The 16,554-nt window shown below is 45.4% G+C and overlaps 1 protein-coding gene across 4 annotated transcripts in view; it reads right to left on the bottom strand.

The window, feature by feature from the left end:
* Positions 1-16,554, bottom strand: part of DIP2A (disco interacting protein 2 homolog A) — a 121,853-nt gene that overhangs the window by 72,596 nt on the left and 32,703 nt on the right. For 2 of the 4 annotated variants that reach the window (XM_061424111.1, XM_061424126.1), the window contains 4 exons: positions 14,940-15,167; positions 11,526-11,663; positions 4,056-4,175; positions 2,816-3,010 (listed from right to left, as the gene is read on the bottom strand). In XM_061424111.1, coding sequence (XP_061280095.1) covers positions 2,816-3,010; positions 4,056-4,175; positions 11,526-11,663; positions 14,940-15,167 — 681 coding nt within the window. The remainder of the gene's footprint in view (positions 1-2,815; positions 3,011-4,055; positions 4,176-11,525; positions 11,664-14,939; positions 15,168-16,554) is intronic. The other 2 variants (XM_061424117.1, XM_061424135.1) reach the window with 2 other exon arrangements.

Below are 16,554 nucleotides of genomic sequence, written 5' to 3'. Positions count from 1 at the left end.
ACTTTTGATGAGGGTGAAAGAGGAGAGTGAAAAAGCTGCCCTAAAACTCAACATTCAAAAAACTAAGATTATGGCATCTGGTCCCATCACTTTATGGCAAATAGAAGAGGGAAAAGGGAAAGCAGTGACAGATTTTATTTTCTTGGGCTCCCAAATCACTGCAGACAGGGACTAGAGCCACGAAATTACAAAGACGCTAGCTCCTTGGAAGAAAAGCCATGACAAACCTAGATAGCATATTAAAAAGCAGAGACATCACTTTGCCGACAAAGGTCCATATAGTTAAAGCTATGGTTTTTCCAGTAGTCATGTATGGATATGAGAGTTGGACCATAAAGAAGGCTGAGTGCCAAAGAATTGATGCTTTTTAACTGTGGTGCTGGAGAAGAATCTTGAGAGTCTGTTCGACAGCAAGGAGATCCAACCAGTCCATCCTAAAGGAGATCAGTCTTGATTATCCATTGGAAGGACTGATGCTAAAGCTGAAGCTCCAATACTTTAGCCACTTGATGCAAACAGCCCACTCACTGGAAAAGACCCTGACGCTGGGAAAGACTGACGGCAGGAGGAGAAGTGGGCGACAAGAGGATGAGATGGTTGGATGGTATCACCAGCTCAATGAACATGAGTTTGAGCAAGCTCTGGGAGATGGTGAAGGACAGGGAAGCCTGGCATGCTGCAGTCCATCAGGTCGCAAGGAGTCAGACTCAACAGAGGGACAGAACAACAGCAACTCACCAAACTAGTAGAGGAGGACAGAGAAGTCATGTGAGCATCGTGACGAAGCAGAAAAAACCAATGCATGTCAAACAGCTTTTAGCAAATTAGGAATAGAAGTGAACTTTATTAACCTGATGAAGAATTTCTACCATAAAACAAGCAAAAAAGCTACAGTCAACATCTGCATCAAGACCAAGTGCTGTCCATCTAAAACGGGAAAGGGCTCAAGCTGCACTGGTGGCTCCAGCCAAGGTGAGGCAGGGACAGAAGCACTAGGAAGGCCAGGATGACGCATCACTGCCCCTAGGTACTAGACTGTGAACAGGATGCTCAGGACTACTTGCTAAGAGATCAAAAAGAACTAACGCATCACTTTAGCAAGATCACTAGATACAAAGTCACTGTTCAAAAAAGCAATTGCTTTTCTATATACAGGCAACAAGGCGTAGAAAAAACTTACTCATTCCATTCCAACAGGAATAAATCCAACAAGATTCCTGGACTCAAAAGTATAAATCTCCACTGAGAGAAACTAAAGCAGACCTTGAAAGGGGAACATTCCAGGGCTGTGAACTGGAGGATTCCACAATCACAACACTGATGGGTTCGATGCAGTGTCAGTCACTATCCTGGAGGATTTTTTCTGGAATGGATGCAATGATTCTAAAGTTTACTTGGAAATACAAAGAGCCAAGAAGAGTCAAGGAAATCCTGAGAATCGATCGCAGAGCAGACGGACTGACATCCGACACTGACTCACAGCTCCAGTGACTCAGGAAGCCAGTACGGATGGCAGATGGTGAGACAGAACAGACCCACAAGCACATCTCTCACCTGGTGAAAAGCCGTTGGACTGCAAAGCCATCCCTGGGGGAAGCACTGTTTCTCACCAATGATCGTGGATCAATTACATTCAGAGGAGAGAAAATGAGTCCAAGTTCACCCCACAAAAAAGAAAACTGCAAATAGATCGTAGCCCTAAGTGTGAAAAGAAAAAGGCGTCTCCAGATGAGAAGGCAGGAGAAAACCTGTGTGACCTAAGGTTCGGCAAAGGCTTCCGATGCTGGACAGAAAGCACAGAGAAGGGGGAAGATAGGTAAATTAGACTGCATTAGGCTAAGGACTCTCGTTTATCTAAAGTCACAGTGAAAAGTGTTAAAAGGCAGTACAGAGGGTGGGAGAATTCATTTACAAAACATGTACTGGAGAAAAGGCGCCTGACTGAAACGTAAAAAGCATCAGCAAATGGGCAGAGAAATGAGCTGAAGATTCGGGTGCTTCCTAGAAGGAGGGCTCACATAGCCCACAAGCACGTGAAGAGCACCCTCTGCACCAGGAAGCCAGTCAGCACTCAACTGGGCACCATGATGCACACTCCCCAGGAAGGAGAAAGGAGACGGCCCAGCACTGGGTGGGGGTGTGGGAAGTGCCCGGCAGCTCAGCCCATGCCCACAGCAGCACAGATGCCTATACACGTCCACCGAAGACCCACAAAGGATGATCACAATAGTACAACACACAGCAGCCCCGCCGTGGACACAACCCAGATGTCCACCGACTGTGCAGCGCGGACGTCAGCAGATGGGTGAAACAACACCCACGGATGAGAATGAACTGACCACACAGTGCATGGGTGAGTCTCAGACAGCGCCAAGCATGATGCAGCCCAGGCACGTGGGACCTGCTCACACCAGTGGTCAACAGGGCACTGGCCTTGGCTGTGGGCGATGCCAGCCTGGGTACCAGGAGTACCTGAGGGCCAAGTGTTCCATGAAAACACACTGAGCCCAAAGTACACAATTTGTGTTATGTAAAAACAAAAATGGAACCAAAAAATGCCAAACAAAAAAAAACAAACACTGCTTGATGCCATTTTTACAAAGTTCAAAATGAAACAAAACTGAACTCCACTGGTCAGAAAGGCACAAACAGACGTGGAGTACAGGCGGTGGTCGCTGCTGCTGGGAAGGGTAGCGGGTGGGACGGTGAGGCAAGGCTGTTTCCCCACCCACTGTGTCAGCTCGTCAGGAATCTGCTCTCCCCTGCCCCGTGAGCTCATATCTGTGTGGCCCCTCAGCCTCCTGCTGACACTTGCCATAGGTGAGGGTGTAGACGGCCTTCCCGGCGGTGTCCAGAGCAGTCAGGCACGGGGCTTTGGGCTGTGTGGTACCCCACTGCTGCAGGGCGGCCAGCAGCGAGGGCGGCCAGGAGCTCTCGGCCAGGGGCTCCCCTCGCAGCACCGCCATCTGGCTGCCCTCGGGCTTCGGCTGGTTCGGATCTGGCTGCTGCACTACAAGCAAAACGGACATGTGAAGACCAGCATTTCTATAACCAGGCACACGCTCTGCTTGTTAGGCCTCACGTTTTATCTTTCTCTTCTTCAAAAGCACCAACTCTAAAAAAGCTACCATCATTTCTCTAGATTTCCTTATTGTTACAACAGTCACAGACCAGCTGACCAAGGATGGAAGAAATCAGGATGAGTCCTGTGACTGTAACCAGAGAGTCACAAGGATCCCAGGCTTTTACCTGAAGACACCTGAGAAGCAGGTGTCCCCACTTATAGAGGATGAGAACAGAATAACCACTTCAGTTTGGGCTCAAACCATGTTGGAAGAAAAATAATAAAGTAAAATCTATTATATTTTCAGTGGATATGTAACCAAGATTTGTCCAAATGTAAGAAAGACTTCCTAAAAAGCATTCATAGAATTGAACTCTGAATCTGAAAGGCATGATGTGATTACACAGACAAGCCCTGACAGCCACGCTAACCCCCAGGTAGGGGAGACACCAGAGCTGGCCTAAGGGGCGACTGCACAGCAGTGGTGCCGAAACCAAGGGCTGGTGGGCCAGGTGCCCCGAGGCCATGATAACACGTCACACGCTGGTGTCTTATACAGGGCTTGACTTCTCGTTTCCTACAGATTTATACTTCTTAGTAAGTCTACGCTCTTCTTTCCTAAATATATACATATACATATATATATATAAAATTCATAAATGAGAGACAGAAATTCTAAAAAAGAGTCCAAACTTTGATGAAAACACAATGCTTTAAAACCAAGGGAAGACAAGTAGCTCAGACTTAAAGTTTAAAGTTTACTCTTACAGAGTCCTACCACTAGGCAAGGCACAGAGATGCCATCTCTTAACTACGACTGGTGTGCACAGTGCCTGGGATCATGTGTGATGGGGAGGTCACTCCACACACATGACCAGAGCCTGAACACAGACTGCGGTTTTCTACATCTTCTGCTGCGGCGATAACCATGTCATCACACCTGGCAGTCTCCCTGCTCGCACAAACTGGAGGGCCGGCATTGGACGCTCACCTTCCAACAGCTCCTCAAAATCATCCACGAAGAACTCCTTCAGGGGAGGGCGCTTTGGCCTCTTCAGGGTGTTCAGAAGCTGCTGGATCTTGGAGGACACTCTGCTGTTCACGGGGACACCTGTCACAGGAAGAGAGCACTGAGGCCAGAGGTCAACCACGTGAGCACGTCAGAACTCGTGAACCTAACCGAGCTCTGATGGCCCATCAAATGGCCAGCCTGGGATTTATCAGTTCATCTGACATTTACTGACGCCTTCCAGGAACCAGAACTTTTTGTAAGCCAGTGGTTTTCAGAGTGGCCCAGGGACCCTTAGGAGTGCCCGAGGCCCTTTCAGGGGCTTCGTGGGGTCACGTGAGATGCCATTTGTGCTCCTCTCTCACACGTGCACAGCAGAGTTTTCCAGAGGCTGCATGGTGTGGGTGCCCAGCAGATGGGAATCATGCAGACGCTGCTCTCACACCTGCAAACAAGCCTGCTCTCTCACGGCACCTCACTGCACAGGAGCTGCTCCTGTGACTGTGTGCTGTTCATGCTAAGATGTAATGAGTTAGGTATCACTATTTTTCAATGAGTTAATTTTAACAAATCTTTAATTTCTAATATGGTAAACATCCAGAGATAACCCACATAAGCTATTTTTCAATGAGTTAATTTTAACAAATCTTTAATTTCTAATATGGTAAATATCTAGAGATAACCCACATAAGCTAAAAGCTCTTTGGTGTCCTCACTAATTATTAAGAAATTCTGTCCTGGGGGATGTAAAGTTAGCCAACAGGTAAGTCTGCCCTCAAACACCTCACAGTCTGCTGCATGGAAAGAAGCAAAAATATGTATATGTGCCAGCAAAAAAGGGCACCCACCACAGCGACAAGTCCTCAGAGGAAAAGGCGCAGGGGACATGAGTGGGTGCACTGGTAGAAGAGGCGAGAGAAAGGCCTGGAACCAGCCACCCCTTTGCACCATGAGGCACATGGCACCTCCCTTCTCCTGGGCTAGGTCAACAATTGAAACCTGCATTCACTGGCTTAGCCTCTACAGGCCCCTTTACGATACCAGCATTTTGAAAGAGTCTGACTCTTTCCTTTATTAAGTAGAATATGCCTCATTCTGCATTTGCTTGAGGTTTTCTCAGGATTCAATTCAGATATTGCACTGCTGGCTGAACAGCACCTGAGAATCACATCCAGGCGCATAGGACCCCCACTGCTCTTTTGAGGTTCTGGACACACTGCTGTCCAGCACTTCATTGTCGTCACTATTTTTTTCTAGTGCAACTAACAAGCACTCTGAGAGGAGACCCTTCAAGACCTCACATATACCCTGACCCCATCCAGCTCTCTCCCTTCGTGTAACAGCCACCACCACTCTGTCAGATGCAAGCTTTATCGCAATGGTTCATCAATTATATTCCACCTTAAGTGGCCACTGACACTAACAGTTGCCACCTGACTTCCTTCCTTCCTTACTGGCTCTCCTGAGAAAAGCTACTGAAGACCAAGACAGTGGCGAGATATGCTCCCTGATATTGCAGTCTTTGCTTCCTCTAGCACACAGAGCTAAAAAGCCCGTGTACATGCACACGCGTGCGTACTCATGGATATGCACACACCCCATACACAATGCACACAGGCAACACAACACACACAGGTCCCTGTCTTAGAATCCTGGGTGCACACAGCACCCCGGTGCTGAGCTCCTTGTCAGACACCTCTTCTCCACAGCAGGAGCCTGGCTCCCAACAGCAATGCCGCAGTTCTGCACCATCACAGATGTGACTTAATTCCCCAAGTCCTACCCAAACCAACACAGGAATAGCTACACACGAGAGTTCAGGTTGGTGAGCCTTGCCCAGGACTGAGGGCACTGTGTCCCCCACGGACAGCTCCCTCCCCCACCCCTCAAAGGTGGCTTATGCAGTTCTTGGGAATACAATCAGATTTATTTATTTACAATTCTTTTCAGTTTTGGGATTCCCCCCTTCTTCTCATCTTTTAGTTTCTGTTTTAAATGTGCAGAACATATGTCTAAAAATCACAACTATATAAAAAGATAAACTCGAACAACTGTCACTCTGCCCTAAATTCCTGGCCACCCACCCTGTCCTCTGCAGGACCAGCCCCTGCTTTCTGGCTCCTCCCTCCTGTTGGTTGTTCTCCTGCTTCTCACAAGGGAGGTGGTAAACTACGAACGTTCCTTTCCTCTTTGCCTTTTCACGTAACATCTCCTGGAAAACATTCCAGGTCATAAAGAGCTTCTCACTATTCCTGACAGCCGCACAGTCCTCCACCGTGTGAATGTACCCAGTTTATCCCACAATTTGAGAGGCCTGGATGGCAGGCAGTTTCCATTATTCCCGAGAGTTGCCCAGGCCTCCACCATGTGACTGTTCCCGGTTTATCTCACAATTTGAGAGGCCTGGACGGCAGGTAGTTCCCAATGTTTTGCAAGTACAGACAGCACGGCAGTGGGTGAGCTCGCATGTACACAATTCCTGATTTCTGGAGGTGTGCACTCGGGGTAAATGCCCATGCTGTGCTGCTGATCCAAATGGAAGCACAGACACAGATTTTTAACAGCTGCTCCCTCAGAAAGGCTGACCTACTTTGCATTCCCACCAACAATGTGGATTTCTCTAGTAACGAAAAAGAATGAACACCATGTGTAAGAGCTATTTTTATATCTCTTTTTGTGAATTGTCTGTGTGTTCTGCTTATTTTCCTACACTAGGAGCTGGAAACTTCTTTAAGGACTGATAGTATCTGGGGCTGTGGCACCATCTCCATCATCACAAAAGCAGCACAGACGATTTGGGAAGGCAGGTGTGGCAGCTCCAAAAGCACCCTGAATCAAGATGAACAGAAAAACATCCCAATGAATACATTCTGGATTTAAAAAATGAAGCTGAAAAAGAAGAGCAAAGGAAACACAGAGTAAGTAGAAGGAGAGAAGTAACATAGGTGAGCAGAAATAAACATAATAGAGAAAAGATGAACAATAGAGAAAAACTGTCAAATTAAAACTGGTTCTTTGAAAGATAAAGTTCAATTAGCTCACTAGTTAGGACGATTAAGACGGAGAAAGGAGACCCTAGCAACTAACACAGTGAGCCAGCACCACGGGTCCCGCACACGCAAGGACGACAGGGGGCCTGGAGAGCAGAGACGGGATGGACGACTCCACCAAAGACACAGAACTGACTCGAGGTAGAAAGGCTGTTTCCTCTGATTAGAAAACAGAAGAGGAAGGAACGTTTCTCAATTCATCCTGAGATGAGTACTATCCTGACCAAACCAGACAAAAGTATCAGACCAGTATTTATCTCAAACACAGACACAAATGCTAAAAAAGATACTAGTAAAGCAAATCCACAATATGCATCAGAGAGGAGGACACCACAACCAAGTGGGCTTTATCTTGAGAACATACCTCCTTTGGCTTAATTTTCAAAAGTCAGTCAATGAAATGTACTATATTAACAAACTAGGAAAGAAAAACCATATGATGAGCTTAACAGGTTTTAAAAATCATTTAACAAATATCATGATAAAAACTTTTCAGGAAACTAGAGGGAAAAAAGGAACGCCCCCAACCTGATGAAGAGCAACTATTTTAAAAGATCCATGGTTAACATCACAATTAAAAATTGAAAAAGTGGATGCTTTCCCCCTTAAATGGGAAACAGGCGAGTTGTGTCCATTCTCAACATTTCTAAGTAACATTAATGGAAGTCCTAGACACTGAGACAAAGCCAGGAAACTAAATGTTCCTACAGTGGACATTTTGGAAAGAAAAGTAAAATTTTATTCATAGACAACATGGTCATGCACTTGGAAATCTTACAGAATCTACCAAAAAGGCTACTAGAATTAATGTAAGGTCAATAGACAAGAATCAACTATGTTTCTAAAGATTAGCAATAAACAACTGGGAAAAAATTTAAATATCACTTGTAATAGCATCTAAAAATGTAACATATTTTGAGATAATTTTAACAAAATTATGTGCGATACCTGTACACTGAAGGCTACAAACACAGTGCTGAAAAAAAACTTTTAAGTGCTAAGTAAATGGAGAGATCCACCATATTTATCAACTGAAATGTACAACACTGTTAAGAGGCCAATTCTCTCCAAACTGATCTAGAGTCAATGAAATACCAGTCAAAACCCAGCAGGAATTTTGGTAGAAATTAACAAGTGGATATTAAACTATACATTAAGATGCAAAGGAGCTAGAATAGGTAAGGCAATTTTTAAAACGAAGAGCTGAGGGCAAACTACAGTACACAATTTTAAGGTTTATTATAAAACCACATATAAAAACCCACATATATAAAATCATGACAGTGTGGTACTGGTATAAAGACAGAAAAAGCATTGGAACAGCATACAGATCCCCGAAGTAGACCCCTCTCGTACGTGGTCCACCGTATGCGGTCCATCTTCATTACAGATGCCAAAGAAACTGGAGTGGGTATTACATGATCCTGGAACAGCTGGACACCCATACACAGAAAAGTACACTTAGATTATATCTTTCATTGATACTAAATTTAACTCAAAATGGGTCATGTACCTAAACATAAAACTTAAAACTACAAAATTCTAGGAGAAAATATAGGAGAAAACCGTTAGATCTTGGGTCAGGAAAGTATCTACTAGATATGACACAAAAATAGAATCCACAGAAGAAAAAAATGGTAAACTGGACTTCACCAAAATGAAAGACTTCTCCTCTCACTATCAGAGGATGAAAACACAAGCCACAGACTGGGAGAAAAAAAATTTTAAACCTGATAGAGAACTTATATCCGGACTATACAAAGAACTCTGAAAACTTAAGAAAACAAACAACACATTTTAAAAAACAAGCAAAAGATTTGAACAGACCCTTGTAAAAAGATATAAAATGGGAAATAAGCACATGAAAAGATGCTAAACACCATCAGTCACTAGGGAGATGCAAACTAAAACTAGAAGGAGACACCTCCGCACAACCACAAGGATGGTCAACATATAAAATCCAACACCACCAATTCTTGGCAAGGATGTGGGGGAACTGGGACTCTCATCACTAATGCCTGGGAGGTGAAATGGTACAACCACTTGGAAATAAGTTTGGCAGTTTATTTTTTTTTAATATTTATTTATATTTATTTATTTGGCTGTGTGGGGCCTTAGTTGCATCATGCGGATCTTTTATTGCAGTGCACAGTTTCTCTAGCTGTGGCTGCAGTGCTGGCGCTCAGTAGTTGTGGCTGCAGTGCTGGGGCTCAGTAGTTGCAGCGTGTGGGATCTGAGTTCCCTGACCAGGGACTGAATCCATGTCCCCTGCACTGCAAGGCAGATTCTTAACCACTGGGCAACGAGGGTAGACCCAGTTTGGCAATTCCTTTAAAAACTAAAATGTTCCCTGGTGGCTCAGATGGTAAAGTGTCTGCCTGCAGTGCGGGAGACCCGGGTTCAATCCCTCAGTTGGGAAGATCCCCTGGAGAAGGAAATGGCAACCCACTCCAGTACTCTTGCCTGGAAAATTCCATGGACTGAGGAGCCTGGTAGGCTACAGTCCATGGAGTCACAAAGAGTTGGACACGACTGAGCAATTTTACTTTCTTTCTTTCAAACCTACTGTATGATCCAGCTATTCTACTCCTAGATACTGACCCAAAAGAAATGAATGTGTATATCCACACAAACACTGGTAAAGGAATAGTCACAGCAGCTTTATTTCTAACAGCCCAAAACTGGAAACACCCAAAATACCCATCAGTAGGTAAAAAGATAAACTATGGTGCATCTATAGGATGAAATCTCACATCTATAGGATGTGAGAGTCGGTCCACAACAAAAGTTGAGCACGGAAGAACTGATGCTTTTGAACTGCGGTGTTGGAGAAGACTCTTGAAGAGTCCCTTGGACTGCAAGGAGATCAAACCAGTCAATCCTAAAGGAAATCAGTCCTGAATATTCATTGGAAGGACTGACGCTCAAGTTGAAACTCCAACACTTTGGCCAGCTGACGTGAAGAGCTGACTTATTGGAAAAGACCCTGATGCTTGGCAAGACTGAAGGCAGGAGAAGAAAGGGACCACAGAGGATGAGATGGTTGGATGGCATCACCAACTCGATGGACATGAATTTGAGCAAGCTCCGGGAGGTGGGATGGACAGGGAAGCCTGTCATGCTGCAGTCCATGGAGTCCCAAAGAGTCAGACACGACTGAGTGACTGAACTGAACTGATAAGATGAAATGCAGGGATATTTCATCTCCCAAGAAAAGGGATGACCTACGATACATGCAAGAACATGGATGAATTTCAAAATAATTGTGCAGCGTGGCAGAAGCCAGACAATAAAAAGTAAATGCTGAGTGATTCTATTTATATAAAATCCTAGAAAATGCAAACTACTTTACACAGTGTCAGGAAGTAAATCAGTGGTTGCCTGAAGGGACACCAAAAAGGGCAGCAAGCAGCTGTTACCAAAGTGCACAAGGAAGTAAGTTTCCAGGAGCTCCAGGTATACTGGCTACAGTGTAAGTGTACATGTATCTTCAAGCTTAGAAAACTGTCAAGCCTTCCCTCGTGGTCCAGTGGCTACGATTCCACGCTCCAATGCAGCGAACAGGTTCAGTCCCTGTCGGGGAACCAGATTCCGCATGCTGCAACTAAGAGTTCACATGCCGCAACAAAGACTGCAGATTTCACGTGATGCAACTTAAGACCTGGTGCAGTCAAATAAACAAAATTTTTTAAAAAGCTTATAAAATTATACACTTTAATACACACAGTAGATAATGTCATTTACACCTCAACTAAGTTCTCAACAATTTTTAAATATAATGAATAACAAGTTAATTTTTTTTTTTATCTACCTAACCAACAGGAAGACTGCTTCATGTTGACTCCGTTTCTCCTCTTGTATCTGAATAAGGAACTGAATGACACCAACAAAATCAGACCAACTGCTCAGGAGCCTAGAAACACGTTAAGGTCTCAGATCTAAGAACTGCTGGATTGTTCTGCAACTCAAATTTGGCACATTGGAAGAAAAACTTCATGTGATTTTGATAAAAGACACTGGAAACTGTTTCAAAAGCAAACGGTACAAGCGCAAAAAGGAGACTCACGCTGATATCTCTTGGCCTGCACGTGAGAAAGCACGACCGACCGGGGCTGCTGCTGCTGGCTGCACTTGCAGTCCTGGGTCCACCTAGAGAAACTTCCCCAGCTTCTCCTCTTCCCACAGTACCACAGATCCAAACCTTGTGCAGCAACTTAAATGTGCAGGCGCTCTCCTCCCTCCTTCTCCTCCTTCCCGACTTGACCTATTCCTGATCATTTCTCCACATGATACACGGGCAGTCTAAATGCACCAGGGCTGCACCTGACGGCTGGCTCACCAGGTACAGTGAGATCCAGGCCTGTGCTCTGCTGTCTCAAAGCAGGAAGAGAGGCATGCTTACCACCTGCCGTCTCTAGGACACTCCCACGGCACCCCCGAGGGACTCCTCTCACGGAGGCCAGCTGCGGACGCTCACAGTATGCGTGCTGATGCTGCACGAGGCCCGTGGTGACATCAGGAGGGGCAGAGTGCAGATCTGCTTTTGAAACACAAACCCAAAATAAAAGTGGCTGTTAATTCAAAAGAATGTGAACATTAAGTCGCTGTTCAAATTCCATTCAATTGAAGCTTCAGTAGCTGAGCTCTAAGCAAGGAACGTGGCATTCCAATCGACTTTGTCTGCCTGGCTGACTGAGCACATTAGGTGCTGTGAACTCTGAACTCTGGACATGGTCTGGACAGTTCTGCGTGCACATGGTAATCCAGTTCTAAGAGGGAACTAGGCCAGAAACACCAACCACAGCACAGAATGGCCGTGAGGAATACACCTTTCCCAATTTGGCCTAAGGAGGTTTTACTTAGAAATCTCCCTTAATGAAGCAGAAATATATTTTTAATCAATAATATTTTTGTTATATTATGAAAAAACTGCCAGGCTTCTACTCCCCTAAAAAGCAAGTTGAATGCCATGCAGACACAAACCTTGGCAATCTTCACAGAATAAACCTACACAGATTAAAAACTATCCCTAGAGTCAGTTCAACAGGTCCCATTACTAAGAGGCTGCAGTCAGGTTCTTAAGACAGAATGTACTCAGCTCACATTTAAAGACAAGCTATGGTAGATAGAAAAAGTATTTAAATCGTTCCTTCCGTGTCTGAATGTCCATTCTGGGCTCCATTCGCACCATGTGGCGTGTCCATCTGTTCTGATACTGGCTGACCGCCGCTAGAGCATCACTGCTACAACTCAGTCTTCTACCAGGAAAGAGTTTGGACCTAGCGTGACACTCGTCCACTCTCGAGAATGGATACTGCTCTGTAATCTCTTTAGTCTTCAAATGAATGTTCCCACCATCACAGGTTTTGATACTGATTTTTTATCTATCATTTCATAACCTAGAAAGTATGCAATCTAAAATTTTTTTTTAAATGTAGAAAGATGAATTTATATGGAAGCAAAACACAAACTTACTATACAAACTTACAAAGCAGAAAACACCATTTGGAAAAACCTAACTTTAATGACAAGAGTTTTCACAACCTTTGACAAAGCTAGATATTAATGAAATTAGCATTTTAAAGTATGCTTACCACAGAATTCTTTCAGTTTAAAAAGAAATCTCTCCTCTTTTCCAATCTAGCAAAAATGAGAGATTTTAACTATATTCATGAAAAAAGGTATAAATGGTAATTCTCAACTACAAAGTAACATTTTAAATAGCTGCATAAAAATAAACAAACTATACTCCAAAATGAACTACTGTAATTAAATGTACTGCTTTTAAATATAGGTACTTAATTTATGTCCAAATGTTTTATGCACATGATTTTCCTAGCCCCAAAATGAAAACGATAAATATTTTTTAACATTTCCTACCTATAATTTTGTTTACAGTTATCTTCTTTCTATATTTCTTTCCTTAGCCCAAACTGAAGAATTCTCCTAGTGTCAGAAACTAAAACAAAGGATGACTTTTATAACAAGGAGAGGGAAGTGGGATAGTTTTCAGATTTAAAATTCAGGTCACATGAGAAGTGCATGAAGGCTACAGACAACAGTGAGGAATACGTACAGAGCAAGTCAGGCTTTGGGACTACGAGAACTAACCACATAACACGCATGTGAGCACAGGTGAGCAGGAGGGAGGGAGAGCGGCTCAGCCACACCTACAGGAGTCAGGAGCCCAGCAGCCACAGAGGTGACAACCCACCTTGAAGCCTTTACAGCCAGGGCCTTTCCTAGAAAAGAGACTCCCACTCAGACTCACCTTACAACTCTGTGAAGTCAAGGGCTGTCCGTTAGACATTTTGAACTACGGTCAGTTTTTCAAGCTAAATATGCTTCTCTTTCTAACCCACCAGAAAGCTGTGTTTATAACAGCTCAGCAACAGCTGATACAACCAAACAGTGACAGCTCTGCCCTACTTCCCTCGCTGTGGGACCCAGAACAGAGCTGCGGAAAGCTGGCTCAAGCGAGAAGAAAACACCGGAATGCTGCCGCTTCCCTCACAGTGAGGTTCTTGTGCATTTCCAAACAGTGCAATCGCATGACAAACAGCAAAAATGTGTCCACCTAACGCTGTTTTCAAGCTCTCCCCTGTGAAACCCCTTGAGGATAGGCTGTAATCACCAGCCATTTGTAGGCTCCCCAGGAGAGTGACCACAACAATCCTGGCGGGTGTTTCCAGAGGAGCCTTCTCTCATAAAGCAAACTGCCCAGGATGGCCCTGACAGCACTATCCCGGCTCCTCCACGTGGTAGGAGCAGGTCAAGGCATCGTGAGTTCTCACCTAAGAAGACATCACGAGCTCAACAGAAATGTACAGACGTTGGCACTGACTCAACCAGTAACAACGAAGAGCATCAGTGATGTGCCCACAGAGGAAATGAAGGCGTCGGTCACTTACAACACCCAGTCCAGCCAAATGACCAGAATCTTGCAGGGAGCAGCTTAGCACCTGAGACCAGCACATGCCTGGGGGGCACTTAACCTGCTGGGACCCCATCAAAAACACTGGCCTGTCATGGGTGCACCGCAGATGCACCATTCTGATTTTAGCAGAACAGCAACTAGCAGCAAAGAAAAGGAACAGGAATCAGAAAGCTATGGGTCAGCCTGGCTCCACCACAGCCAGCTGTGTGGTCTCAGCCAGGGCAGTCCCCGACTGAGCTCTTGCTCCTCGTCAGATGTCCCCCAACATCAGCGAAGCACACACCAGGAGTACACTTCTTAAGGCACTCCTGCAAGAACGCATGTGTGCTTTGCATGCCAGCCAAGTTACTATTTTTGCATCAAAAAATATGACTTCAAATGGTGAAAGCTTTGCAACGTTTTCCTCTCTAAGATTAATATAATTTAAAGGACTGGGTGACTTGGGAAAGAGCTAGGCATCTTTATGACTGAGCTGTGACTTACATCTCTTTTCAGACTGAGGACTGTCTAATCCTGTGTGTAGAGGAAGAAAGGCTCTTCATGGCTGCAGCCCCAGCCCCACCTTGGGACACCCAGTGCAGGGACAACTGAGGGCTGAGGCTGTGCACACAAGGAAGGAACAAAAGACCGCGTTGTAGGTGGCAGGCCACCTAATGGCCAGGGACTGTCCACCTGTGCCAGCCGCCCCTCCAGAGCAGAAGCACCAGCTGTTGTCAAGGTCTCCAGGGGAGGCCCACCCAGGGTCTGGGGCTGCCAAACCACAGAGGCACCAGAAACCACTTGTTACCAAAAGGACATTTTCCACACAAAGAGGAGAAGGTGGGTCTGAGGAGGGGCGGGGGCTCCTCTGCCTGGAGGGGTCCCCGCAGCTGTACTGACCTACGCGGGCGAGGGCCGCGGGGCCGGCAAGCGCGGCGGCAGCACTGGGCGTGGCGGCAGGCTGCCCTCCCGGGTGAGATGAGGTGGAGGATGCGGAGGATGAGGTGGACGAGCCCTGAATGGCCGGGTCAGGCCAGGGCTCGATGCTGGGGCGGCTCTGCAGCGGAGCGGAGGCCAGTTGCCCGGGGCGCTGTAAAGAGCCCTCATCTTCTGAGGCAGATGACGTGTCTGTGGTCAAAATAACGACGACAGGCATGAGGGGGGCATCCTTGGGGGCAGGGTTCCCACACCGGCCCAGCCTGCGCCCTGTGCACCCGCACATCCAGGAGGGCCTGCGTGTGACTGACGGTGAGACCCAGGGCCGCTCGGAAGCTGGCTTCACCCTGGGCTCCCCTGAAGAACTCGGTCACAGGGCACCATGCCCAGGAGTGCAGCTGGTCCAACCCTGACGCTTTAGTGCATGCTGCGGGGCCCTTGGGGCCCCAAATAGCAGAGGTGACCTACGCCCTGTGGGTGCCTGACCCCAGCGAGGCCTTGCCCAGCACGTGCGCACCCTGGAGGACATGCCTGAGCTCTGAGAAGAGCCCCGCCTCGGGCAATAAAATCAACCTGAAACCTGGTTCTGTCAAGTCTGCATTTTATCATGGGTTTCATTATTATTAGGAAGTTCTTTAAAAAACTGGGTAGTATCTATGGTTATATTTGGTAGAAAATAATTTGACATAAATTTCTAAGACCTTTTTTTGAACAACATAAACTTTTTTTAAGTCAGGAAGCATCATCAAAACACCACACTACCCTGTTGACCTGGTGTGGCTGGTGTTTACCACGTCGACAAACCAAACACGCATGTCACCAGCTTTGTGGCTTCAGTAACCAGACAGGCAGCACTGTGCTCCCAGCACCCGGATGAGCTTTCCAGGAAACTTAAAGCACACTAACTATCCTGAAGAGAGGCCGCATTAAGAGTTTTCATTTCTAATGGTAATGAAACAACAAAAACAAATCAAAAACCCTCCAAATGGTCTTATTCTTTCCCATTTAAGACTCGGTAACAACATAACACATAATATTGGGTTGGCCAAAAAGTTCGCTGCTTTTTCTGTAAGATGGCTCTAGTGGTGCTTAGTTGTCTTCAACTTCATTCAAGACAGTTTTGTTAGACGGTATTGTGACAGCTGTCATATCAGCACTCATTAAAAAAAAAACTTATCAAAACTAGTGAATTTTTATGTAGCAACTTTAATATTGAAGATGGAAGAGAAAAAGCAACATTTTCACATATTATGTTTTATTATTTCAAGAAAGGCAAAAATGCAACTGAAATGCAAAAACAGATTTGTGCAGTGTATAGAGAAGGTGTTGTGACTGATCAAACATGTCACAAGTGGTCTGCAAAGTTTCATGAGGGAAATTTCTTGCTGGATGATGCTCCATGGTCAGGTAGACCAGCTGAAGTTGATCATGATCAAATTGAGACATTAACTGAAAACAATCAGGGTTTGAGACATACACAAAATATCCAAATCAAGTGCTGAAAATAATTTGCACCAGTTCTGTTACATTCATCAATTTGATGTTTGGGTTCCACATTAGTTAAAAAAAAAAAAAAACT

Source organism: Bos javanicus, chromosome 1 (genome assembly GCF_032452875.1).
Source record: "Bos javanicus breed banteng chromosome 1, ARS-OSU_banteng_1.0, whole genome shotgun sequence".
Taxonomy (NCBI): domain Eukaryota; kingdom Metazoa; phylum Chordata; class Mammalia; order Artiodactyla; family Bovidae; genus Bos; species Bos javanicus.
The sequence above is the reverse complement of the archived record's forward strand: the minus strand, read 5'-3'. Positions and strand labels throughout refer to the sequence as shown.